Source organism: Leptonotus elevatus, chromosome 13 (assembly GCF_054856555.1).
Source record: "Leptonotus elevatus isolate MCC_2025b chromosome 13, RoL_Lele_1.0, whole genome shotgun sequence".
Classification (NCBI taxonomy): domain Eukaryota; kingdom Metazoa; phylum Chordata; class Actinopteri; order Syngnathiformes; family Syngnathidae; genus Leptonotus; species Leptonotus elevatus.
The window spans coordinates 275,873-300,692 of NC_141251.1; the positions used below are offsets into that span (position 1 = coordinate 275,873).

A 24,820-nucleotide genomic window follows, 5' to 3' on the forward strand; every position below is an offset into this window, starting at 1 on the left:
AGTTTGGAATCGGTCACCAAAATGTCGTGTGAATTGAAACATGGAATCTTTGCAGCTGATCGGAACGAGCCGAACATTGTGAATTTGCAGTGACAACGATGTGAAATTTTTTGTTTACTTGGTCTTTGTCATCTTGGGCATTTTGTCTGCTAAATGTGAAATTCTGGAAAAGTCAGGAATGAGAAGAATATTCTGGATGTCGTGGGGGGAGGGCCTTTGTCACGTGACGACGTCACGCGTGTTACACGATGTCGACGAAGACGCACTGCTGCTAAAAACATCTTTTATTGAAACATGATTGTCAAAGTGATGCGAAAAACGTCCTTTTCATGGAACGCGACGTCCAGAATGGAAATGAAACAACAAAAAGGCTCATTTGGATTTGAAAAAGTGGCGCGTGCGTGCGTGCGTGCGTGCGTGCGTGCGTGTTGTCTACGTGTGCAGCGCGGCAGGCACGACGTCCCCGAGCAGCCGGTTGAGGGCGGCGACCTTCTCGTCCAGCAGCATTTTGTCCTCGTGGTGGTTTTGAAGGCGCTGCTCGGTCAGCTGCAGCGTTTTCATCAGCCGCGAGTTCTCCACGTACAGCTCCTTCAACATCACGCTCGACTTGACGTTCTTCGCCATCTGCGGGCGGGCCAGACCACAACGCGCCTTCGTTAAGACACGGGCGCCTTCACGCTTCGGCGAGCCGTCGAAAAGCGCCCGGACGCTGACGCGCCGTCGCCGCGCGAATGATCCGTCGCAAAACGAAAAGATCGTAAAGGACGCCTTTTATTTTCTAACTTCCTGTTGGCTGAAAGTTTTATTTTGAAGGAAAAAGGATCATGGCTGACTTGACAGTAAACGGACCGACAGCCATTTTGTTGACAATTGATGGGAAACTTGCCAGAAGGGAATTTGTCAATAAATTTGGCAATCTGTCAACGGCGGACACTCATTTTGCCGAGCAATCGCCGAATGACGGATTGATGATTACGAGGCGCTTGGCCTTGAAATATGACGCAAAGATGTCCCGACAGTCGACGACTACCGAGTAACGGACACGCCCACCTCGAGTGCAACAAAACTTGACAACATGTTTGTGGGTTGAAGTTTTTGTTTTCGTTTTGTTTTTCTTCCAAAATCCTGTTCCAGACAAGCAGCCTGTGCTCCGCTCTGCTACTCTGGGAAGCCCTTCTCCGATTGGCTGACAAGTTTCACTTCAAAATCTCCACCAATAAGTTCGTACCGGCTAAAATTCTCACAGTGGACACGTCACAAATATTTCAAACAACATCAAGTGCTGGAAAGAACTTGACTTGAATGGCACAAATGCACCCCCCCCCCATCTGGAGGACCCCCCCCCCCCTTTTTACAAATTTCTCAACGACTTGTCACGTTGCGCTGCAAACGCGAGCGACTGACCTGCTGTTGGAGCTGCTGGACCTTCTCGTGCAGGACGGCGCGAGAAGCCTTCAGCTTGACTTCCACTTCCTGCGTCTTCTGCCGCGCCGCCGCCAGCGCCTTTTCGTGCTGCTCCTGAACGCAACACAACAATGCAAAAGCTACTGTGGGTTTTAACATTAAAAAAGGGGGCGGGGCACTACAATTTTGCTGAACATCAAATATACAATCAATTGTCAGCATTTATAAGAAATGTCATCGCTAGTTGTGTTATTATGCTTTAGCTAATGCTATCTTGGTTGACTGTTCGACAACGCTAAACAAGTCAATGCGCGCACCATTCTGCAACCTTTTTCACAGCTACTGGCTGCGCCGTTTACCTTGCATTGTAACATTGGAAATATGCCGGCAGAAAAGTTCTGCAGCGTTAGGACTACATTTCCCATGATTCCTAGACACAGAAGCAGGAAGTAGTTTTAGTTGCGGTATGACAAGAACACGCCTGCTGCCAATTAGATTAGTGGTATGACAATTGTGTGATTGACATGGCACAAACAATTGTCTTGCTGACGGGACGGCACGTGCGTAAAGGCGGGACAAAACGATGGCGCTGGCGAAATCCGGCCGTGACTTGAGCCGCGAGGCTGAAAATGATCTGGCGAGCACTAAGCTGCCGCAGAGCAGAAGAAAATCAGCAGAATGTTCTGCCATTAGCTTACTAGTTAGCACTTACTGGCTAATGAGCAAACCTGCTAGTTAGCATGCAGCTAAACTACTTAGCTACCATTTAGCCATTTAGCACGTGGCTAGCTAACATCTGCACAAAGCGCTCACCTCCTTGAGATTGATGTGGGCGGAGTTCTGGCGAGCACGAAGCTGAAGCTCCTCCTCCATCTGCCGACTCCGCCTCTGCTTCTCCTGCAGCTGAGCCAGCAGCTGCTCCGCCCTCGCCCTGAGCCCCGCCCCTTCTTGATGCAGCAAAGCGAGCGCTGCGTCAGCCTGCACGAGGAGTGGGGAGGGGTTACCATGGCAACGGCAGCGATGATGATGATGATGATGATGAAGGTTGGCCGACCTGCCCCTCGGCCTGCGTCCTGGCCATACGCGTGTGCGTCACTTGCGTGCTCATCTTTTGCTGATCGTCCAGCAGCTGCTGCACCTGAACACACGTGTGCGCGCATTAGCTCTACGCACACACGCGCACACACACACACGCACTCGCACCTGCTCGAGTAGTTGCTGGTTGCGCTGGTCTTTCTCCTCGCTGTCCTTCATCAACTTCCTGTTGTTGGACTCCGCCTCCTCCGCCTGCCACCAAACCAGACAAACACATTTGAGTCCGCCAACAGCCAATCACAGCGCGCCGTGCCTTTGAGGCGTCCTCACCTTCCTGTGCCAATCTCGTAACTTCCTGTGCAGGTCGGACACTTCCTGGGCGTGGCTGAGCTGCAGATGCCCCGCCTACACGATGAAAAGGTTGAAGGCGTCGCGCGACTGACTTTCATCCGTGTCACGTGACTTACCTCGTCGTCGCCAAGCGCCGCTTCTCTCCGGAGCTCCGCCTCCATCATCTGCCTCTCAGCCGCCGCCGTGCTAAGCTCCGCCTCCACCTGGCTCAGCTGCCGTGCAGAACAACATCCGATTGGATGACGTGAACCACCAAAAAGCTTCGCAATTGCTTATAGGTGGCGGCAAAGCACTCTTTTTTTTCCATTGGACAAAACGAAACCCCTCCCCTCGATTCTTAATCAATAACGAGTAATAACGAAATCACACAATGGCGCCCTGAGATACGAGTTGAATTTGTGTCACGACCACACTCTTAACTCAATGCTATGCAAACAAAATGGCGCTCCTCTCTCAAGTTGATACTTGCAAGCCAAAGCAAAAAACAAACAAAAAACTCAAATCTCAAGGCGCCGCTGTATTCGCGTTCCTGATAGCTACGCCTACGCTAAGCTAGCTTAGCACTACGCCAACCTTGCGCTTGCAGCCGCTAAGCTCCTCCTCTAGCCGCTGCCTCTGCTCCCGTTGAAGCTCCGCCTCCTCCTCTTGCAGTTGCCGCACCTGAAGGGAGCACAGTGGCCGGGAAGATGACATGCGAGACCCCGGAAAGCCATTTTGAAAGGGACGCCACGCGAGCCAGCGAGCGAGTGGGCGTCGGCCTCCTCACCCGATCCTCGCGTCCGTCCCGCCGCTCTGGTAGACGCGCGCTCAGCTCGGCGTTGTCGGCGCTCAGCTGGGCGTTCCTGCCGCTCAGGCTGACCACTTCCTGCCGATACGCCGCCATCTGACAGAGGTCAGAGGTCAGGCGTCACGGTCGGTCGGGGGTCAGAGGTCATCGTGGCACGTTCTCACCTCCCGGTGTAGCTTGTCCACTTCCTGTTTGCTGCGCTCACGCTGCTGCTCCATCTCCTCCAACTTCCTCCTGGAACAAGAAACAACCAAATCAAAGACCCGCCGCTAGCTAGCGTTCCGTTAGCTTTCTGCTAAGGTTCAGAGGTCACTGGCCTCTTGTTGGCGACCTCCTCATCCAACTTGCCAACTTCCTGCTGCAGGACACAAAGTCGCTCCTGCAGGGCGGCATTGTCGGATTGCGCCTCCTCCAGATGAGTCCTGCGCGCACACACACACAAATTAGCGCCGTGTGTGTGTGTGTGTGTGCGAGGAAGACGTCCATGCTGGTGATTGGGTTAGTCATGATGATGATGATGATGATGATGATGATGATGTGCATTGTGGGACGGCGTTGGCGCGATCACACGATCATGGAGGTTACAGGCGGCGGGAGCGGCATCGTGCTCCACAAACCTTGCAGGAGCCTTCTGGCCCCGGTCCGGGTCCCGGTCCCGGTCCTGGAGCAGCAGAACCAGGTTTTCCATCTCCACAAGTTGCTTCTTCATCTTCTGCTCAAAGTCTTGCGCGCGCTGGACTTGTCCCTGCATCTCCTCTTCCATCTCCACAATCTGAGCGGCGAGCTGGTCGGCCATGTTCATGTAGCCGCGCTTCTCCAGCCTCAAGCGGACGAGCTCCTCTTTGGCACACGCCAACCCGCGGCCGAGCCGCCGGACGGCGCCGCGCTCGAGCTTCAGGGCCTCCCGCACCCGCAGAAGTTCCACCTGGAAGCCGTCCGGCCCGGGGGCTCGCTCTTTCGGGTCCGTCGCCTCTGCCGGGACCTCCTGGCGGTCCTCAAGTCTCTGCGGCCGGACCGGCTCCTCCCGGTCAACCACGTGCTGCGAGCTCGCCCGCAGCGAGGAGATGTTCTCCTCCGCTGGGACCTCCCCCTCGGAGCGTTGTAGCGCTTTCTGTGGCTGAGCGCGCCACCTGCAGGCCCGCGTCTCCCGCTGCTCCCGCTGGAGACGCACCTCCTCATCCAGTTTCCTCTTCTTCCCCTCCTCCTCCTCCTCCTCCTCCTCCTCCGTCTTCTTCTCCTGCTCCAGCCACCTCCTCTTGTCCCAGCGCTGGAGGTGCAGCAGGCGGCGCTGCCCTTGCAGCTTCATGTGCGAGAGCTGGCGCGCCGCCTCCTCCCTGCTCACAACGCCACAACGTGACCTTTGGCACTCAAAAAGGCTCCACCCATTTTTCCATCATGAAACCAGCTTGCAATTTTCTAAAAACGCAATTTCCCACGGATCGTTGGCCGGCACGGTCGCGAGGGCGTCGCCAGCCTGGACGGGATCTCCGCGTCTTCAGCGTCGAAGAGCCGCGGCTCGGCTCGCCAACCCGTCAAAAAAAAGCTTTTGCGTCACTCAATGTCTGAAAACCGCGACCAATCGGCAACGAGATTCACACGTGCGTCCACTTCGACCTGGAGAAACATCAAAAGGACTTTCCGTGCTGCGGAGGCGACGGCGGCGGCTCTTCCTGATCGGAGCTCACGTTTAATGTCAGTCAAATTCGTTCACATTTTCACAGGTTGAAGTTCACGTCCCAGTTTGGGTGACGATTGGTCACGGTTTTCGGACGCGGACAAAGCACGGCAGGAAACGCGAGCGGAGCGTCACGCTGCTGTCCTTCCTTCCATGACGAACACAAACAAGCAGGCCACGCCCATAAAAAATGGCCGCTACAACGTGTGCCAAAAAAAGATCGGTTTTTCTGTGGGGGAGGTTTTAGTGGCGACATCGTTTTGCCAAGTTCAGCCCATTCAACGAGGCCATGTCAAAAATAAAATAATAATCAAATAAAAAATAAAAAACACACAAAAGTGAAACACAAACGAGGGAAATGTGAAAGTGACTGCTTGACAGGAAGTGCGATGACATCATCACCCACCTGACCATCATGACTTCCTGGTCCATCTTGAGCTTCAGCTCCGCCTCCAGCTGATCCTTTTCGGCGCTCAGCCTCTGGACCAGGTTTCCGATCTCCCGGGCGAAGTTCTGCTCCGAGTCGGCTCGCTCCCGCTGCATCCTGGGAAGCCAAGCGGCTCGCTTCCTGACCACGCCTCCAAGAATGCGGCGGCGCCGGCGGCAGACGCTGTTGTGGCTCACCTGCGCTCCTGCTCGGACCCCCAGCCGCCGTGTTGGAGCTGATTGTGAAGTTTGTCCAGCGCCTCCTTCGCAATCTTGGCCTGACGCTCCGCCTCCGCTTTCTGGTCCTCCAGCTCGCTGATTTCCAGCTGGAATGTCAAGGACGCGCCAAGGACGCGCCAAGGACGCGTCAAGGACGCGTCAAGGACACGTCAAGGACTTTTCATGAGACACGGCTGAAGAAAGTGTCCATTTGTTGTCCCCTCAAAACAACTCCAAATACAGCCATTACGAGCTAACGCCCTGGCAACAAAAGTGAGTACACCCCGACGGGAAAGTGTCCAACTGGTCTCGGCCATGGAGTTGAGCAGATGTTGACAGGTTGCCACCGGAATCCTCTTGCGCTGCTCTGTTCCAGAACTTTGCTTTGAGGTTGCCCGCAGATGTTCAATAGGGTTTAGGTCTGGAGGTCTTGAGCATCGCGTTTGGGCTGATTAGCATGTGGGAGGGGCTTCATCAAGGCTCTGTTTCATTCACGCTTTGTTGCCGTGCATGATGTGCTCCTTACCTGCTTGCCGCCATCTCAACCAAATCCATGCGTCTTGGTCTCATCAGACCACGCTGCCAGAAATCTGCTTGTCTTCAATTTCTTTTGTATGACTTTTTCCCATAGAGGTGTGCTCACTTTTGTCGCCAGCTCTTCATGGCTGCATTTTTTTGAAGCAACAACAAACGTTGTCCCATCAAAAGATCTCGTATGTGATGACTTTCGTGAGCTCGTGTATCAAGTGACAGGTCGCGTGACAGGTCGCGTGACATCATCTGACGGCAGGTCAGGTGTCGCGTCAGGTGTCACAGAACGGCGGCCGACCTTGAAGGCCTGCGCGATGTCCTTGCGTTCCACTTCCATGCTCTGCCTCAACCGGTCCAGACTGCGCTCGTAGTAGTTGACCTGAGGATGAGGAAGATGAAGATTGACGTGGGTGGAGACGAGAGCGCGCCGGTTCACCTGCCGGTTCACCTGCCGGTTCACCTGCCGGTTCACCTGCCGGTTCACCTGCCGGCTCACCTGCGTCTCCATCTGGATGCTGATCTGCTGCATCTCCTGCTTGTGTTTGGCCTTCAGCTTCTCCAGCGCAAATTCCGTCTCGATGCTGACGGCCGCCGCTGTCGACGGCAAAAGTCAAGCGCCGTTTACGGCTTTCGGCCGGCGCTCGCGTCGCCGGCCGAAAGCCGTAAGTGTGAAGAACTGACTTGCGTCATCCGGATGGTCTGCGGCGCGGCCGGGAGAAGACGAGCGACGCTTCATGTCGTGGTCGTGGTCTGAAAGGCACAAACGTTCATCAGCAGTTTTCACGGAAACAGACGCGCCGCACCGACGCGCACTCACTGACGGACATCTTCCAAACCCACGTCTGCGCGTGTGCGTTTGCACGCGCAACCCGTCCGACTGGCTGGGCAGGAAGTGGAATCCAGTTTGCGATGACGCAACTTTGTCACATTTCGAGCCGAGCCGCGTTTTGCCAATTTGCGAGCCTGGTTTGCGGTTTGCTCCGCCCCCCGGGGAAGCCCTTCTCTGATTGGCTGCTCACTTTCAGTTGAAAATATCCACCAATTAGCTCACAGGGGACAACATAGCTCAAAATGACAACGGCTGAAAAACATCCACTTGCCGAGCGCAATTCTTGCTTTTCCCATTTTTTCCTTCTGGAGTATTTCCAAGGCGCATTCATGTTTTATTTGAAAATGACAAAGATGGCGGCCGCGTGTCACGTCAGTCGCGACCGTTTCATGTTGACAAGATCAGATGAGAAGTTTGGATTAGATTTCAGATTCCATGCGGAAGTTGGGAAGAAACGTGTTCTTTTCCGCATCGTTGCTCGTTTGACAAAAGAAACGTTTGCGTTAGCCGACGACGTCCGCATCCGGACGCGGAGCTTCCGTCAAGATCGCCGGAAGCTCCGCCTCCGGTCTCGGCCCATCGCCAGCTACGCCATACTTCATTTATGCACGCCGACTGACACGCATGCAATCATGTCGCGCCGCTTTCAAAGAAAGGTCAACAAGACAGGAAGTGACCTCACCAGAGTCAGACTCGCTGGCAGACGGCACTTCAGACCAGCTGAGCGCGGCGGCGGCGGCAACGCCAGCTGACTTCCGGCAACTCCTCTTTAGAACCTCCAACTCGGAGCTCAGCTCGTCGTTTTGGTCCCGGAGCTCCTGAACGCATCACCAAAGGACGCTCACGTCAGCATGGCTGTCACGTGACGCGCGTCGGCGTCACGTGACAGCAAATCAAAGGAAAAGCTTCTCTTACTCTGCAGCGCCGTTCGCAATCGTCCAGGAGTCGCTGCAGTTTGTCTTCGGGGTTGAGCGCGGCGCCGGCGCCGTCCAAGCTGCCAAACTGTCAATCGGACAAAGGGCGCTCGGTCAGTCGCTCGCTCGGTCATCCATCTTTGATGAGAGCTCACCCGACACCGCACGGATGAGGTCATGTGACCTCCGTGTCTCAACAGGCGGGACGGCCACGCCGCGTTTTCGCTTTCAAGCGGCTCAATCATCGATTTCAATTCAATTCAGTTCAAAATGTGGATTTCGTTCGTAAAAAAATAACATGAAAGAAAGATGGATCGACTTCAACGCAATAAGTCAGTTTTGGAACAATCAATCAATTATAGAACAATAACAAAGCGTTCTTATTCAATGATTGTTTGACCTCAACGCGGCTAATGTTTGTGACGCCTTCCAGTTGACATATTGCATAAGTGCTTTCCATCAACGTGTCCTTGTAAAAAAGAAAAGAAAAGAAACGTCTTTCCCGCCCGTCACGTGACGTTGGCGAGGAGGCTTGCAATTGGCTCGCCGTTTGCTTTCCTGGCACCGACGAAAAGGACGTTTTATTTTTACGGGGCTCGTTTGTGACATTCGAGCTTCCACGTAAGCGTTTTGACACACACGTGCCAGTAGATGGCGGCGTTGTGTCACTGCGGATTGGAGATGAAGAGAAAACAAAATCAATCTCGGCAAAGTCGGACAACATTCGGCACGCGGCGCTCCGACAGGCGTCGCGTGCGCTGAAGCAAGAAACCAACAAAAAACGATTCCTAGTGAAAGTCTCGACTTTGGTCTGCCAAGATAGACGAGTACGATTCGGTCCCTAAATACGTTTTGCATCAAATTTCTTTGCTCGGGACTCCGAAGCGCCAAAAGTGCATCGCTTGCCAGCGCCACGGGCGGCGTGCCGGCGTGCCGGCCGACCGTCTTGCCGTACGGCAGACGTCGGAAAACACCGCCCGTCCTCGACCTCCCTCGTTTGACGTGAAATCACCTTGTGCTGCATCAGCTGCTTCAAGTCGGCGTGCAGACGTCGGCCGCGGCTTTCCGCCTCGCTCAGCCTGCGCTTCACATCGGCAAGCTCCTCCTCCAGGCGGGCCTTCTCCTAAGCGCCACATTTGACATTTGCGGACACGTTCAATGGAAAGGCTGAAGGGAAAAACTTTGAAGCATGAGACGCAAGTCGTGTTGTGGGAGGAGTTTGTCCTCACAGCTATGGGGAATTTTGAATAGGTGCAAAATGTTGCCATGGGGAAAATTGTTCAATTTCAAATGGGAAGAATGTGAATCGGATTTGTTCAATTGTCTCATTGAGAAGGAATTTTGTAATGGCGGAAAACGGTTCCAATGAAATGAGCTGATTTCAATTTCAAATGAATGAAAAACAATTCAGCCTCATTGGGAGTGAAAGGAGAATTTGAAGGGATGGTGGAAAAGCTGATTTGGAATGGGGGGAAATACTCGCAACATTTGGAATGATGATGATGATGATGATGAAGAATTGAGGGGAAGAAGAAGCATTTGGGAACAATGGGAGGAGTAAAAAATAGGATGCTGGGAAAAAAATGGCGGTGGCAGTTCAACTTCTCATTGTCTTGTATGGCAAATGAGAATGAAGAGAAATTAAGAGAAATGAAGAGAAATGAAGAGAATGAAAAGAAAGAAAGAGAATGAAGAGAAATTAAGAGAATGAAAAGAAATGAAGAGAAATGAAGAGAAATGAAGAGAATGAAGAGAAATGCGTTGACTGCAGCGTCACTAAAAAGCCACTGTGGCTCTCCTTGCCCACATGTCAGGGCATAACTAACCATTTGCTTTCTTTTCATTTGCGCGCAACTCCCATTTGGGCTTTAAATACAAAAAGGGAAATAACGTAAAAAAGTGAGAACTCAGAAGTGAAAAAATTCAAAAAACGAAAAACTCAACAAAAGTTGAAAAAGGTTGAAAATGTGACGTTGTGACAAGACCATTCATAATAATTCATAAGTCACGATCCGGCACGGCAAATCCTTGATATTTTTGGTGAGGTGACGCACCTGCGCCGCGCCGCCAAGCTCCTCCCGTAGCTCCGCCTCCCGCGCCTCCAGCACGCTCAGTCGCCGTCGCAGTTCTCCGCGTTCCTGTTCCAGCTGCTGCGCGACGGCGTCACACTCCTGCTCCGCTCGGCCGCGCTGCGCCGACAACCGCTCCCGGAAGTCCCGCTCCAGCTCTCTGCCAATCGCAGAGCAGCATCAAGCGCGAGCGACCAATCGCCGCCAAGGCGTCCCATCGGGCAACGGCAAAGTGCGGTCCGGCCGTCGCGCCATCTACGGATCGGCGCCCCGAGGTCACCTGATCCCGGTCCGGTGGAGCGCCTCCATGCCGGCGAGCCGCTCGTCCGCCTCGCGCAGGAGCTGCAGGTTCCGGTGCTCCGCCCTTTCCAGGTCGGCCTTGGCCTTGTCCCGCTCGCCGCGGGCCCGCTCCGACCGCGCCCTGAAAGCACGTCACCGCGCCGACGGTGAAGCCCGGCCGGAGGGGGCGGCGCCGACGAGGCGGACGTACTCACCGCAGGTGCTGGATTTCATTCTTGTAGCAGATGAGCGCCACCTGGTGGATTCCGTTGCCGCTGACCAGGAGTTCGTTGTCCAGGGCCAGCGTCAGCTCGCACAAACTCACGCGCTCCTCCGCGGGGAAGTCCAGCGTCTGCGCAAACAACTCAACTACTCCTGCGACCTCCGCCAAGGAAAATGCCGACGAAAGCGCCACCGGCAACTTTGAACCCGTCTCGGCTCGCCGCTGAGCCGGATGAAAGAGTTCTTTTCAAGGAATTTGTCTTCCTTTCGCACAATCGTCAACTCGAGATACTCGAGTCGAATTTGTCCCGGGGCCACGCTTGTAACTCAAAACACTCGTATCTCAAATTCCCCACTGAAATGAAGGAAATCACCAGAGGTGGCAAATCCAGGTCCAGAAAGTTAAAACCCTGCCACAGCTTGGTTTTAGCCCCTGATGCTAGCTAGCTAGCAGGTAAACGAGCACCATGGGAGCTAGCTAGCTAGCTAGCGCCTGGGGCTAAAGCCAAGCTGTGGCAGGGTTTTTACTTTCTGGACTTGGATTTGCCACCTGTGAAAATCACCACTTTCCACGCTAATGTTAGCATGCCAATGGCATTTTCCATTTCCTGTTAGCATTAAGCTAGCAGACGGTTCTCATAGGCAACCTAGTTTGCTGATTTTAAATCAATAATTGTTCAATAAGTTTTCTGTTTAGTTTGAAAGTGAACCTGGGGGCTCTTTTTTTTTGGGGGGGGGGGGGGGCTGTTGTTATCTCAAAGTGGCAGACTGACCTGCAGGATGTCCCGAGCGTTGCGTACGCCCTCGTCGGTCCAGAGGGCCACGAGTCTCTCGGGGCTGGCGCATCCCGAACCGTCGTCCAGCCGGCTCAGGACTTTTGGACCCGGCGTGGCCGTCAATAGCGACGGCGAGGCGCGGCCCGGCGACCCGTCCTCCTGCGACGCCGGCGTCTGCATGTGGAACATGGCGGTTAGAAAAGGCCACCGCTCCTTTCAGCTCGCAGCGGCACGTGACTGAAGATTAACGACGCGTTATGTGCGTGCGGTCACGTGACCCGGATTAAGAAGGTCGGCCGCCCGGTCAGCTGACCTGGGCGGAGGAAGTTCTGGCCTTGCTGACCCACGTTAAGAAAGCGCAAGCCGCCATGCCGCCGACGTTTGTTTGAGCAGCCCCACGTTCGCCTGCTTAGCCTGCAGATGAGGTCGGCCCCGCCCACCCGATTGGCCGGCAGCTGCGGCCCCGCCTTCTGATTGGACGACGCCTTTGGGCGTGCCTTGTCAATTTTGACCTCACATTTGCTGAGGACGTGACTTGTGCGCGTCTCATCGAAATGAATTTCTACGCTGACTTTGCTTTGACCTTTGACCTTGCTGAATTGTTGCTGCCTGAAGCAGTTTGGACTCAACTGTCTCAAAATGGCGCCCTCTCCTGGCATGTTTGTGGCGAGGACGCAAAATGTCCAAACATGTTTGTGCCAGTGTTTGTTTGTCGCGTCTTGTCTTGCTTCACACATGATGATGATGATGATGATGATGATGATGACTTTTCTTCATCACACAACTTTTAGCTCCACAGATGAACAAAATCAATAACAACTGTCAATCAAGCCTGTGATGAGGCGACGCGTCTCACCCTGTGCGGTGTGGAGCAGCAGATGGGGGCGGAGCCACACAGAAGGTTCTGGAAGCGCGCAAGTGTGACCTGCTCCAACTCGCCGTGCTCCTGTAGGGTCAAAGGTTAGCATAGCATTAGCCAGGAACAGGAAGCCGGAATCGCAACAATCAGGAAATGTGTCTCCGTTAGTAGGAGCCAATAAAAACCCACGTCTACCGGTGGGCGGAGCCTGACCTGAGCGCACGGCTGTCCTCCAATCAGGCCATCGCATGTTGACTCCTCCTCTTCATGCTGGGAAGCTGCCGTACCAGAGCACATTCGGCAGGTGAACACGCTGCCTGCCTCCAAATTCACAAGGCGGCGCCCTCCGAAGGCCGAAATTTGTGGGCCGCATGACGTCACGCCCGGCGCGGCGCGGCGCGGCGCGGCAGCACGCACGCACTTACGCATGAATGGTCTGTCGGTCAACGCGCCACCGACGAGCAGCGGCGACAATGCGTCGGGAGTGACGTCATGCGGCCCACAAATTTGCACTTGTGAATTTGGACTTGTATGGATGCTAATGCTAAACACAAAATTGAAAACAATGGTCACTCCTCGTCTTCTGGAACTTTTTTTTCATGCGAAGCCTTCACACTGTGAGACGAGGCCTCGTAATGATTCGCGAGGTGACTTGAGCCGCGCCGTTGTGTGGCGGCGACCTGTCCGGGCTCGGAACTTCTTTTTATTTAGCGATCTGCATTCTGCCGCGCTTATCCGGCACAAAGCCGTTATTGTCACATGGGCTGGGCGGAGCCACGCCCGCCAAGACAGTATAAGAGTAGAAAGCATTTGGAATAGCTTAGACCTTCTTCCGCATACGAAGCGAAGAGGGCTCCGCGGCCGTGCACGCCATCTTTCTGGCATCCAATAAATTGTTCAAGCAAGAACATGACGTCGGTCCTCTGGCCAGCATCGCGTTACAAGAAGGAACGTGAAAGTTCCCAGCACGGACAAAAGTATCGGAACAGCCGCGGGAAGTGAAAACAATCCCAAATACCTTTGGGCTGAAAGTCGGCCCAGGTGGCGTCGGCCCAGGTGGCGTCGGCCCAGGTGGCGTCCTTGCCACGCGCCGCCTCCTCGTCCCACTTCAAGCTCTGCACACAAACGGCAACGTCTTCGTCACGTCTTCACGTCGCGCGTTGTTGGTCGCGCGTTTGTCGCCTTTCCGACACGCGCGGGTCACGGATGGGTCCGCGTTCGTGCTCGCATCACGTGTCGATTGCGTGTTCGTCACGTGCCGCCATTTGTAATAACAAGCGGCCCAAGTTTACGCAAACTTTGAACGTGAGCGTATCCGTGCGCGTCAAATGCGGCGTGTGCGATTTGAGGTGAAAGCAGCTCATTGGTGGGAAAACGACAAGCGGTCAACTTGAAAGCGGTTCAACTTGAGACAAATGTTTTGCGCTGATGCGAAAATGGTTTGTTGTCGGCAACGATCACACGCACCAGAACCTTAAAGAAGCCATCCCACAAAGTGTGTCAATGTGCGTGCGTGTGTTCCACAGCAGTGTTAGCTTCAATGCTAATGTGCGAGAGCAACACAAGACTTTCAACTCACGTTGCCACCATCGCAAAATTCTTCCTCTTTCCTCGCTTTCAGTATCGGAATAACGGGGATGAACCGATACCGGCCTTATTTCAATGTATCGGGTACTTGGGAAGGCTGCCAATAGCAGCCATCGATACTTAAGGCAAAACAAACACTCTGACATGGAGTACGTCCTCCTTCACAAACTTGATGGAAGACAAGAGAGCAACATTTTTCAAACAGCAGCCGTGAAAAGCATTCGCGCATTTCAAGCGCTCCTTACGTTGCGGCGCCATTTTTCACTGTCCCTCAGTCACTTGGCTTCGCGACCTTCACTCCAGCAGGAATGCGGAGGGGAAGGACCCGATGCGGACGCCTTGCCAAGACTGGAAGGCTGCAGCAGCCAAAGCCAAAATCTTTTTGGGCCAGGATCCTTCTGGAATCGGCGCCGACACGCAAACATCTGCTGCGGGACGGAAGGAATGCCACGTGCGCAAAAACAAAAATGGCAAGCTTTGATTTGGAGCGGCCCGGCATCAACATCCAGCGCCGGCATTCCTCGCATCGTCCTCAACGACGTCTCAACAAAAAATGCTCCCGATTTGGGGTGTGTTGTGTGATACCAAGTTGAGAAAATCTGTCCAACAATCGAGTCAAACAGCAGAAGGTGATTATTTGTCAACAGATCTTTTGCTTGGGTCTCCATCTTGGAGAAGGAAGGCCTTCTTCCATTGGCTTCACAATCGCCAACAATAACTGACAATATTCTTCTTCCATTGCGTCTGCGCAACTTTACAGTCTCATACTGCCCCCTGGTGGCCAAGGCAGGCACGCCAGCACATGACATCAGCAAACCGGGGAAAGAAATCTTCATGAAATGCAGATAAAACATTCAATATGCGTTTTATATGAAACGGGGGCATCCTGCAAAAATCCCAAATATGAGCAAATATTGAAAGGGAATTTTTTTTTGCCGATCCGTGAGTACGCAGGGGTCAACTGTCATCGCAAGTTGTAATATCACCATTCACCTCTAGATGGCAAACATGTCTTGGTTGCACTCTGCCTAATGTTTTGTTGCTGATGTGGAACGTTAAGGAGGACCGCTCGATAATGTGCACGTTTTCTGTGAGTTGACTTTTATGAAAAAATACAAAATGAGTTTGTTCACTTAATGTTGGTTTGCTGTTCAACAATTTTGGGTCACCTTTGAATGCTCATTTTAATAATACAGAAAAGTACAAAAATGCCTCTATATTGTTATTTTCCTCTTTTTTGTGGTTGAGATATGAGTGTTTTGAGATACAAGCATGATGGCGGGACAAATTCAACTGGCATCTCAAGGCGCCACCATCTTTAACCGCAGCATTCTCCCATGAAGCACAAACGCCGCCGCGGGTGTGTTGTCATGACAACGACTCACCTCCACACTGTCCAGTGAGGTCGATCGGCGCACTTTGGGCCCGCGGACCCTCGCCGGCGACAAGTGGGCGGGACCGCCGGTGGGCGGCGTAACGTCGGGACGCGAGCGGCGTCCGTAACGCTTTTCGCCCTTCACGAACTTTGGCTGCACTTCGTCGGCAACAACTGCACACACACACACGTAGGACGTCAACAAAGCCGGCGTGCGACTGATTAGCATCAGCGCTCCTCACCTGGCTGCAGGTAGCTGCTGTCGTCATCGGATGTCAAGTCCAGCGAACGAGACAAAACGTCCACAAATTTGCCTTTGAAGGCCTCAAAGTCGACCTGAGGGTCAGAAACACACGTCACGCCAGTCACGTGACCGTCAGCGCGTCCTGACGAACGCGTCATCCGTTAATTAATGGACAAGCATTTTGACCATCGACTCCACTTCTGTCGTCCGCCGGGACGGATCGTCTCGGACATTTGCAAACATCTGCTTTGACTTTCAAAAATGTCGGCCAATGTTCTGACGGACGTTACGAAGCAAACCAGGATGCATTTCCTGCATCGTCAATCCGTAACAATGTTGGGAACGTTTTTTTCTTCGATTCATCCCAAAAATGGGAAAACGAAAGCAAAGTGGAGCTGCAGGCCCATCACAGTAAGCACAAAACCTGTGAGCTGAGGTCACGACCTCTGCTGTCCCGTGATCTCACCCTGGCGTAGGCTCCTCCCCCTCCCAGCAGCGAGTCCAGCACGAGCGGCAGTTGAGCGTCCAGATGCAACTTCCGGCACAGCGCCGTCACTTCCTGCGGGCCCAGGAAGCCCGAGGACGCCGTGTCACAGCTGTCAAACTCCGCCTTCAGCTGGGCCACGTAGCCGCTTTGCTCCGCCTCCTCCATGCCGCCCGCCGCATCACGCTGCCGTGAGATTGCGCAACATGATATCACCACGCAACACGTGTCATCAACTGACAATCATCTGCTCTTTTTTCTTTTCTTTTGGGAAAAAATGTTTTTTTCTTGATCACTCGATCAAAAATGCCAAATGTCTGACAAACCCTGTCATGGTATGAAAACGTCAACCCCTCCTATTTGTGGGGGATCGGGATCCAGACCAGACCGCAAATCCGCGTAACTCACCCCATTGAAATTTGAAAAATTCTTCACAAAACACTGAAAAACATTCACCATACATTTGCTAAGAAAAACGGAGGGAAATGAGTAAAAAAAAGAATCCAGATCCAAAATATAAATAAAATATATGGAAAAATATTGTGGGGGGGGGTCCGCGAAAATGCGAATCCGCGGGTGCCGAACCGCTAGTAAGCAGAGGTTGACAATAAACTCAACTGGATGGAAATAAATGGGCTTTATTAATAATCGAGTATTTTGTACATACACTGGTCAATTGTGTGCGAGTGTGTGAGATCGAGGGTCTGGGGGCGGAAGGTCTCCATGGCAACGAGGCGCGCGCGAAGCGAACAAAAGAAAAGTAAAAAAAAAACAACGAACAGATTGAAAAGTTTAAAAAGTAAATAAAGAAGACAAGCCGGAAGACGTTTCAAACTGGACCGAGCTGATGCGTCGTCCCCACTGAACTCGAACCACGACGTGTTCCGTTAGCCATTGGTTGCGCTATTTGGTAAACGACATCGTGACCGAGCTCGTTCATGAGTTAGCTTGTGCGTCTTACCGAAGTCAAGTCAACTTGTTTTTCATGCTTTTGTTTCATCCACGCTTCTTCTTGTCTTCTTTCTCTTCTCGTTCACCGGCAGAGCGAGCAGAGCAAGTCCTCGAAGAGAGGACGCTACTTCCGGTCACGTTCCAAAACAAAGCCAGAGGGTTCAACTCACAGCAACACCAAGCAAGATTAGCAGCACACAACTTTGATGTTGATATCCTTTTTAGATAAACATAGAACAAAAAAACATTTAAAGTTGCGTTCATATTCTTTGTCATCTTAAAGTTGCACGTTTAATCTAAATCAACTTCCGGCAGCCAGTGAGCGTGGTGCAGTACTGGTTTGAACCACTTGGGGACGCCACGCAACCCAGAAGGGACAAGAGGCGTGGAGCCCGTGACGTCACACTGAGACCGGAAAGTGCTGAATCGCAAGAATTCATTCTCATCTTTGACTTTTTATTCTTTTAAATATCATTCAAGAGCCAATGAGTTTATAACGTGAATACCAAATTGTTCATAATAATATATGTGAAAATGTTGCCAATATTTGTTCACTTACAATAAGTAGAATGTTTGGTTGATGAATACAAAATAAAAGTAAATAAATGTAAAATCCGAAAAATGGTAAATAATTAACTTAAAGTGATTCAATAGACAATTACTGAATAAAATAAAATACAAATTTGTGAAATACATAATTATGCACATCTATTTAACAAAGATTATTCGAGAGTTTTGTTTTGTATTTAACTATGTACAGTGTGTAATTAATGTGTAACTGAACTAATTTCATGATGAGATATATGAAGAGAAAAATAATAAATACATAAGTGCAAGTCTATGAAAATACTTTCATTAAAAGGAGAAAGCCAGACTAAAAAAAAACCAAGTGAGTTACATTTACTTTTGTGATTTATTTCCTTGCACACACATTTCTACTTGTTGATATTTTTATACACATGACACCTTTTGGGATTCTTTGACTTGATATTACAAATGGCATAGAAGTGCCTTCGCCACCAAAATACAGATTAAAAAAAATTTAAATGCCGTTTCAATGTTCACTGTTCTTATTACACGGTTATTACACGCTTACTAACATTCGCCAAACAATACTTTTGAAGTGCCTTCATACTCCCTGCAAGGTCAGCAAGCTGGACGCCATCAGCTCATCACATTGTCATGCAAAATGGATCCGGTTCGAATGTGATGTTGAACTTTTTCTTTCTGGCTTGCGATGCCCAAATCAAAGTCCCGCGCCTTTGTTTTGAAGACAGGAGGCGGGCGACTACTCGGCCTTGTGGCGGGGCTGCAGATAGGCGCGGTAGAAGAAGCGCGAGAAGAGCAGCAGGTAGCTGAGGTACATGAGCGCCCCCCAGGCCAGGTGGCTGGGACGGGCGGGGCAGTCGGCGCGCGGCGTCCATCGGTAAAGCAGGCCGCTGACCGCCAGGCCCGCCGCCATCTGCGCCAGCTGGATGGCGGTCAGCAGCATGGCCAGCCCGCGGGGCGGGCGCAGGCCGGCGGCGCGCCAGGCGTAGTAGGCGTACATGAAGGCGTGCACGCCGTAGTTCATGGTCATGAACCAGCCGCCGCCCGCCGCCATCTCCTTGTACGAGTACCACGCGTACAGCAGAACCGTCATGTGGTGGTACCAGTGCAGGAACAGCAGCCGCTGCTTCCGGAGCACAACGAACGCCGTGTCGCCTGCGCACGCAGACGCCAACACACATAGACACGCGGACACACACAGCACACCGTCCGTCACCATCCGTCACCATCCGTCATCATCCGTCACCATCCGTCACCGTCCGTCACCATCCGTCATCATCCGTCACCATCCGTCATCATCCGTCACCATCCGTCACCATCCGTCATCACCCGTCATCACCCGTCACCATCCGTCACCATTCGTCACCGTCCGTCAACATCCGTCACCGTCCGTCACCGTCCGTCATCGTCCGTCATCGTCCGTCACCGTCCGTCACCGTCCGTCATCGTCCGTCATCATCCGTCACCATCCGTCACCGTCCGTCACCATCCGTCATCATCCGTCACCATCCGTCATCATCCGTCACCATCCGTCACCATCCGTCATCACCCGTCATCACCCGTCACCATCCGTCACCATTCGTCACCGTCCGTCAACATCCGTCACCGTCCGTCACCGTCCGTCATCGTCCGTCATCGTCCGTCACCGTCCGTCACCGTCCGTCATCGTCCGTCACCATCCGTCATCGTCCGTCACCATCCGTCACCATCCGTCACCATCCGTCATCATCCGTCACCATCCGTCATCATCCGTCACCATCCGTCATCATCCGTCACCATCCGTCATCATCCGTCACCATCCGTCACCGTCAGTCATCATCCGTCACCATCCGTCACCATCCGTCATCATCCGTCACCATCCGTCACCATCCGTCATCATCCGTCACCGTCAGTCATCATCCGTCACCATCCGTCACCATCCGTCATCATCAGTCACCATCCGTCACCATCCGTCACCATCCGTCATCATCAGTCACCATCCGTCACCATCCGTCACCATCCGTCACCATCCGTCATCGTCCGTCACCATCCGTCATCATCCGTCATCATCCGTCACCGTCCGTCACCGTCCGTCATCATCCGTCATCATCCGTCACCATCCGTCACCATCCGTCATCATCCGTCACCATCCGTCATCATCCGTCACCATCCGTCATCATCCGTCACATCCGTCATTATCCATCACATCCGTCACCATCGTCACATCCGTCACCATCCGTCACATCCGTCACCATCCGTCATCACCCGTCACCATCCGTCATCATCCGTCACATCCGTCATCATCCGTCACATCCGTCACCATCCGTCACCATCCGTCACCATCCGTCACCATCCGTCACCATCCGTCACCATCAGTCACCATCAGTCACCATCCGTCACCATCCGTCACCATCCGTCACCATCCTTCATCGTCCGTCACCGTCCGTCACCGTCCGTCATCGTCCGTCATCGTCCGTCACCATCCGTCATCATCCGTCACCATCCGTCACATCCGTCACCATCCGTCACCATCCGTCATCATCCGTCATCACCCGTCATCATCCGTCACCATCCGTCACCATCCGTCATCATCCGTCATCATCCGTCACCATCCGTCACCATCCGTCATCATCCGTCACCATCCGTCACCATCCGTCATCATCCGTCACCATCCGTCACCATCCGTCATCATCCGTCACCATCCGTCACCATCCGTCACCATCCGTCATCATCCGTCACCATCCGTCACCATCCGTCATCATCCGTCATCATCCGTCACCATCCGTCACCATCCGTCATCATCCGTCATCACCCGTCATCATCCGTCATCACCCGTCATCATCCGTCACCATCCGTCACCATCCGTCACCATGTGTAGGCTTGAAAGTTCACCTGGAAGTGGGCCTTACCCAGCTCAGGTGCTTTGCTCACGGCGAAGGCGAACGCCCAGAACTTACTGACGGGCCCGTTGTAGAAGCCCTGGTCGCACACGGACCGGCGCAGGCCGCCACTGGCCAGGATGTGAAGCATGTAGCGGCCCGTCCGCGCCGCGCCCGCCGCGCTGCTCGGAAAAGCGCTGACGTCACTGTTGCCGTGGAGACGGACATCGTCGCAGGCGGGCGGCCAGGCTTACCTGAAGACGGCGAGAGCCAGCGACCACAAGAACATCGGTCTCCGCAGGTTCTTTTTGGGGCGGGACCTCATGTAGCGCTGACCTCCCAACACCAGGGCGGCGTACAAAGCGCTGATAGCAAATGAAGCGCCCCTGCGGGTGGACACATCAGGTGGACACGTGGCGTCAATACTTTGGGGTGACACCACACATGACTGATATTTTCTCCACTTGAGTAAAAGCACTACGGAGGAGGCGGGACTTCCGACTTCCGGGTGTCACACACCCGCGCTGTTTGCAACGTGTGGGCCGCTTGTTGCTTGCCCTTGTGCCCCTCGGGTGCGCATTCCCGCGGATGGGTGCGAGCGTGTAGCGTGTCTGTCTCAGTTGTCTGCAGTGGGGTTGCAGGGGTGCGGGTGCGAGAGTCTTGGGACGCGGCCTGTGTGACTGCAGTGGCCGGAAACGGCGTCAGTGGGAGACTTACGGAAGTCGAAGTCCGTGGCATTCTTTGTGTAAAAAACGACTTTGGTCAAAGGACTCACTGAAATAATGACTCAAGTAAAAATAAAAAAGTACAGGCTCTACTCACTTGACGAGTAAAACGTCTTTTTACCGGATGTTTCCTCCTACGTCAATTTGAAAGATATGAGCTAATGGAGCAAAAATGGCGACACATTTGCCACTTGACTCTCTGACTTGTCCTGCGTCGAGTCCACGTATGTTGAACTCGAGTACCGCTCGATCGCTTATGTTGCTCGTTGCTCAAATGATCCTCGGCCGGATCTGCATGGTTGGTGAGCCCTGAAGTAACGCACGCACGCACGCACGCACGCACGCACGCACGCATCAGGTCGGCACATTCTCCGACTGATGCTATCGATCAGCACTTGTTCAACTTTGGACTCTTTCAGTACATCTTGTCCCCGATCGACACACGTGAATGGCGCCAAATGCTCGCGCTCGCTCACCTGCGCGAGGTCAAGGCGCGTGCGCGTCAATTACACTCTCAACATCAAGTGAAAGAAAACAAAACGATTCTTCAGCTCGTCAATCTTGTCAAAGTGCACGCGTGTGTGTGTGTGTGTGTGCGTGCGTACGTGCGTGCGTACGTCATGACGGATGCAGGAAGCGTAAGAAGCGTCTTTGTCCTCACCAGTAGTCGTTCATCCATTTTTGAGCTTGAATGTGGTCAAAACGTTTTTCAAAGTCAAACACGGCGAGGTTCGGCGTGTGGTTGCCTGCGGCCATCTTGATGCATTCCGTCTTGTGTGTCGCGTGCGCGCGCGCTTGCAGCCACGTTATGATTGTCGGGGCGTGGTCACCACGGCCCACCTGGAACCTGCTCCACTGGTCGCGCGCGTGCGTGAGTTCAAAGTACAACAAATGCCATAATGAGATGTGAAGAAGGAACGAGGCAACTGCAACTGGGGAAGTCACGTGGTGCAAAAAAAGCGAAACCAACACGTTGTCCCCGACTGAACAAGATTGTCTGCCAAAAAACGGACTCATGTTTTCTTTTCTGATGACATCTTTAGAAGCAATTGAGGAATCTGTAATAAAACAAAAAAGATTTCCCCAAAAAGGTGGCGGGAAAATTTGCAATCAAAGACAGTTGCGTCCCAAAGACATGAATGGGAAGTCAAAAGTGGGACTTTCCTGCACGGAGGCCAAAGTGAAGCCATTTTGGTGTCACGAAGAACGTGTGAAGTGCATGCCCCGATTTCAGATTTCCGAAGACCACCTCACGGACTTGCACGACTTCTTACAAAAGTCTTTCAGGCATTAATCGATAAACACGCAGTAACTGTAAAAAGGTGGCAAAGTCCAGTCATTCGGCCCGTTCCTAAAACATGACCTTTGACCTATTGTATGAATCCATTGCGTATGAAAGGATGGAGCAGCTTTTAGCCAGTCCTACGAGAAAAGACGGCCATTTTCATTTTCTCGAGCAAAAAAAGCGCGAAGACGAATGAACGCATCGCAAGCCTTCGCCGGCTTTTACATTTGAATTGATTTCGTTGGTGCACGTCGACGAACATCACATGCATGTCAGCAAACACGCCACGGCGGCCGCATTCTGGCCTCAGGCTCGCTTCCCCCCCAGGCAGGTCACAGAAACAGAAACAGAAACAGAAGATGACTTCCATCTTCTTCTTTTTTCTCGAGATGACTTTAATGTTGAATGCATCAAACCAGCAAAACACTTTGAAACGACTGCAAAGTTTCATTCAAGACCAAAGACATTCGCTGCGTGTTTTTCTGCCACATACGGAAGGAAAGTCTAAATGGTTCGAACTCGTCTTGGTGGGCAGCTCGCCCTCGCCCTCGCGACAATATGGAGGCAATTTTTTTGATTTTCATTTTTGCACACTTCTCTAAACAATTCATTGCCGATCGATCCACATAGTTGCGGCTTGATGTGAAGTCTTGCAGCTGGCCGCCACTTCCTGTTTTCAATCTTGCCAACTGTTGTCACGCACACACGCAAACATTTAGCCAGGTCAGGAGGGTCCCGAGGCACTTTGCGAGTTGTGGGGGTCGGCGGGGGTCCCCTGGTAGACGAGCCTGTTCTTGATGCCGCGCTGGACCATCCTCTGCTGCGCTCGCTGCCTGGCGTTGCTGAAGCGGCAGTAGCACCTGCGGCAACACACACAACGCAAGGAGGACGCTTCGTGTCAGCGCCAGCCGGGCATCGGGAGGGGGGGGGGAGGCGGGAGGGGGGAGGCGGGCGGGACTGACCAGGAAGCAAAAGTGCCCAGCAGGAAGCCCCCCGCGCCCACGTGGAACGAGCGCTTCGCACGACCTGCACACACGCACCAGCCAATCAGCATCCGCTAAATCAGTCATCGTCATCGTCGTCATGATGGCGTGCACTGACTGGTGGCCAAAAAGTACAGGAGGCCGCCGGCCAATGAGGCGCCGGCGCCGTGAAGGACCGCCTCCCGGGCGCACGGCGTGTTCTGCACGTCCAGGATGCCCAGCAGACGGTAGCCCTGCGCACGCGCACGTCCAGAAAAACATGCGAGGAATCAAGACAAGAAGAAAGTTTTCATCAACACAAAAATGTCGCTTTCAACTTCAAAGCTGACCTTCAAACACTAATGATGGAATGTTTCAAAGCCAACCTTGAAACCTTGACCCTGATTCAAAACCCTACACCAGTTTCAAAACCTACATTGAAACCCGACCTTGAAACCCAACCCTCGTTGAAACCCATCCCTTCTTTGATACCCGACCCCAACATTTTAAACTTAATGAAACGATAATACTTTGATAACCCTCACCCGAGTTTGAAACCCTAACAAACCGTAAGCCTCGTTTGAAAAGCTGCTTTGAGATGCTGTTCCTAGTTTGAAAACGCACTTCAGGAAGGTTTTTGAGCTGGATTTGGTTGCGGTTGCACAGAGAAGATGAAAGATTGTTATGATGCTTATTTGCTGATTGTCCTGACGGTCAGTCAGGAGGACATTGGGCGACATTGGGCGACATTTCCAAGCTCAGGTGAGGGAAGGCAAGAGCGCTGACCTTTTGCGTGACCTTTGGCGTGCTCGTCTCATCTTCTTCTTTTGACATTTCAGCTCACACGCGCTGCTTGTTTGCTCAGCGAAGAACGACAACGAATTGATTCTTCTTCCTATGATTACGTCGTCCTTTGCGGGCGGTCCGTCCACTTTTTGTGTCCGACTTGTCCTCATGGAAGGAATCGATGTTAACAGCTTTCGGTTCCGCTTAACGCCTGAACAACATTCGAACAATTCGACGTGACTGAACCTGTTTTATTGAAAACAACCATTTTAAAAACAAACATACAGACCACCGTGTAATGTCCGACTTGTGTACTTTCGTGAGCAGCTTTTTTTTTTTCGGGTCGTGGGCTCGCCCGAACCATCGCGATAAACGCGTGTCTCGCGAGAGGAAGCTCGTCTTTTGGAGACGCCGGTTCGATCCCAAGCCAAGCGTTAGTAAATATCACTTAAATTATTCAAATGTTAATTTTCAAGTGTTTTAAATTCAGACTAATAAGAAATCGAAAGCATTAAATGACCAAAGCAGTTTTCTGATACGAAAGTCAATATAAATCAAAACATTGTATTGTCATTCTATTTTTAGGAAATTCTTGCAAATCTGCTTGTTAATTTCTTAGATAAGCATAAACATTTGCA

At 52.5% G+C, this 24,820-nt stretch overlaps 3 protein-coding genes across 5 annotated transcripts; all 3 read right to left on the bottom strand.

Annotated features, from left to right (window-relative positions):
• Positions 1 to 269: 269 nt before the first annotated feature.
• Positions 270 to 17,156, bottom strand: ninl (ninein-like). 3 transcript variants are annotated; one of them, XM_086092957.1, is made up of 31 exons: positions 17,028 to 17,156; positions 16,049 to 16,252; positions 15,581 to 15,674; positions 15,349 to 15,512; positions 13,395 to 13,491; positions 12,590 to 12,654; positions 12,374 to 12,463; positions 11,515 to 11,691; positions 10,735 to 10,871; positions 10,521 to 10,661; positions 10,226 to 10,400; positions 9,184 to 9,294; positions 8,173 to 8,259; positions 7,940 to 8,075; positions 7,110 to 7,178; positions 6,925 to 7,022; positions 6,727 to 6,807; positions 5,877 to 6,004; positions 5,659 to 5,796; positions 4,195 to 4,911; positions 3,895 to 3,999; positions 3,742 to 3,811; positions 3,557 to 3,673; positions 3,364 to 3,450; positions 2,907 to 3,002; positions 2,770 to 2,844; positions 2,608 to 2,691; positions 2,459 to 2,542; positions 2,218 to 2,382; positions 1,405 to 1,518; positions 270 to 624 (listed from the first exon to the last, which is right to left on the bottom strand). In XM_086092957.1, exons 1-31 carry the CDS (start codon positions 17,064 to 17,066, stop codon positions 433 to 435), a joined length of 4,137 nt encoding a protein of 1,378 aa, XP_085949083.1. In that variant the 5' UTR covers positions 17,067 to 17,156; the 3' UTR covers positions 270 to 432. The 3 variants fall into 3 exon arrangements, with proteins under 3 accessions (XP_085949083.1, XP_085949084.1, XP_085949085.1); XM_086092958.1 differs by lacking the exon at positions 9,184 to 9,294; XM_086092959.1 differs by lacking the exon at positions 4,195 to 4,911.
• A 755-nt stretch (positions 17,157 to 17,911) lies between these two features.
• Positions 17,912 to 22,073, bottom strand: LOC147163349 (very long chain fatty acid elongase 6-like). The gene is made up of 4 exons (XM_086092960.1): positions 21,811 to 22,073; positions 20,679 to 20,810; positions 20,455 to 20,606; positions 17,912 to 18,721 (listed from the first exon to the last, which is right to left on the bottom strand). Exons 1-4 carry the CDS (start codon positions 21,903 to 21,905, stop codon positions 18,306 to 18,308), a joined length of 795 nt encoding a protein of 264 aa, XP_085949086.1. The 5' UTR covers positions 21,906 to 22,073; the 3' UTR covers positions 17,912 to 18,305.
• Positions 22,074 to 22,805: 732 nt separating this feature from the next.
• Positions 22,806 to 24,495, bottom strand: cox20 (cytochrome c oxidase assembly factor COX20). The gene is made up of 4 exons (XM_086093284.1): positions 24,183 to 24,495; positions 23,536 to 23,650; positions 23,397 to 23,460; positions 22,806 to 23,294 (listed from the first exon to the last, which is right to left on the bottom strand). Exons 1-4 carry the CDS (start codon positions 24,228 to 24,230, stop codon positions 23,159 to 23,161), a joined length of 363 nt encoding a protein of 120 aa, XP_085949410.1. The 5' UTR covers positions 24,231 to 24,495; the 3' UTR covers positions 22,806 to 23,158.
• Between the last annotated feature and the right edge of the window lie 325 nt (positions 24,496 to 24,820).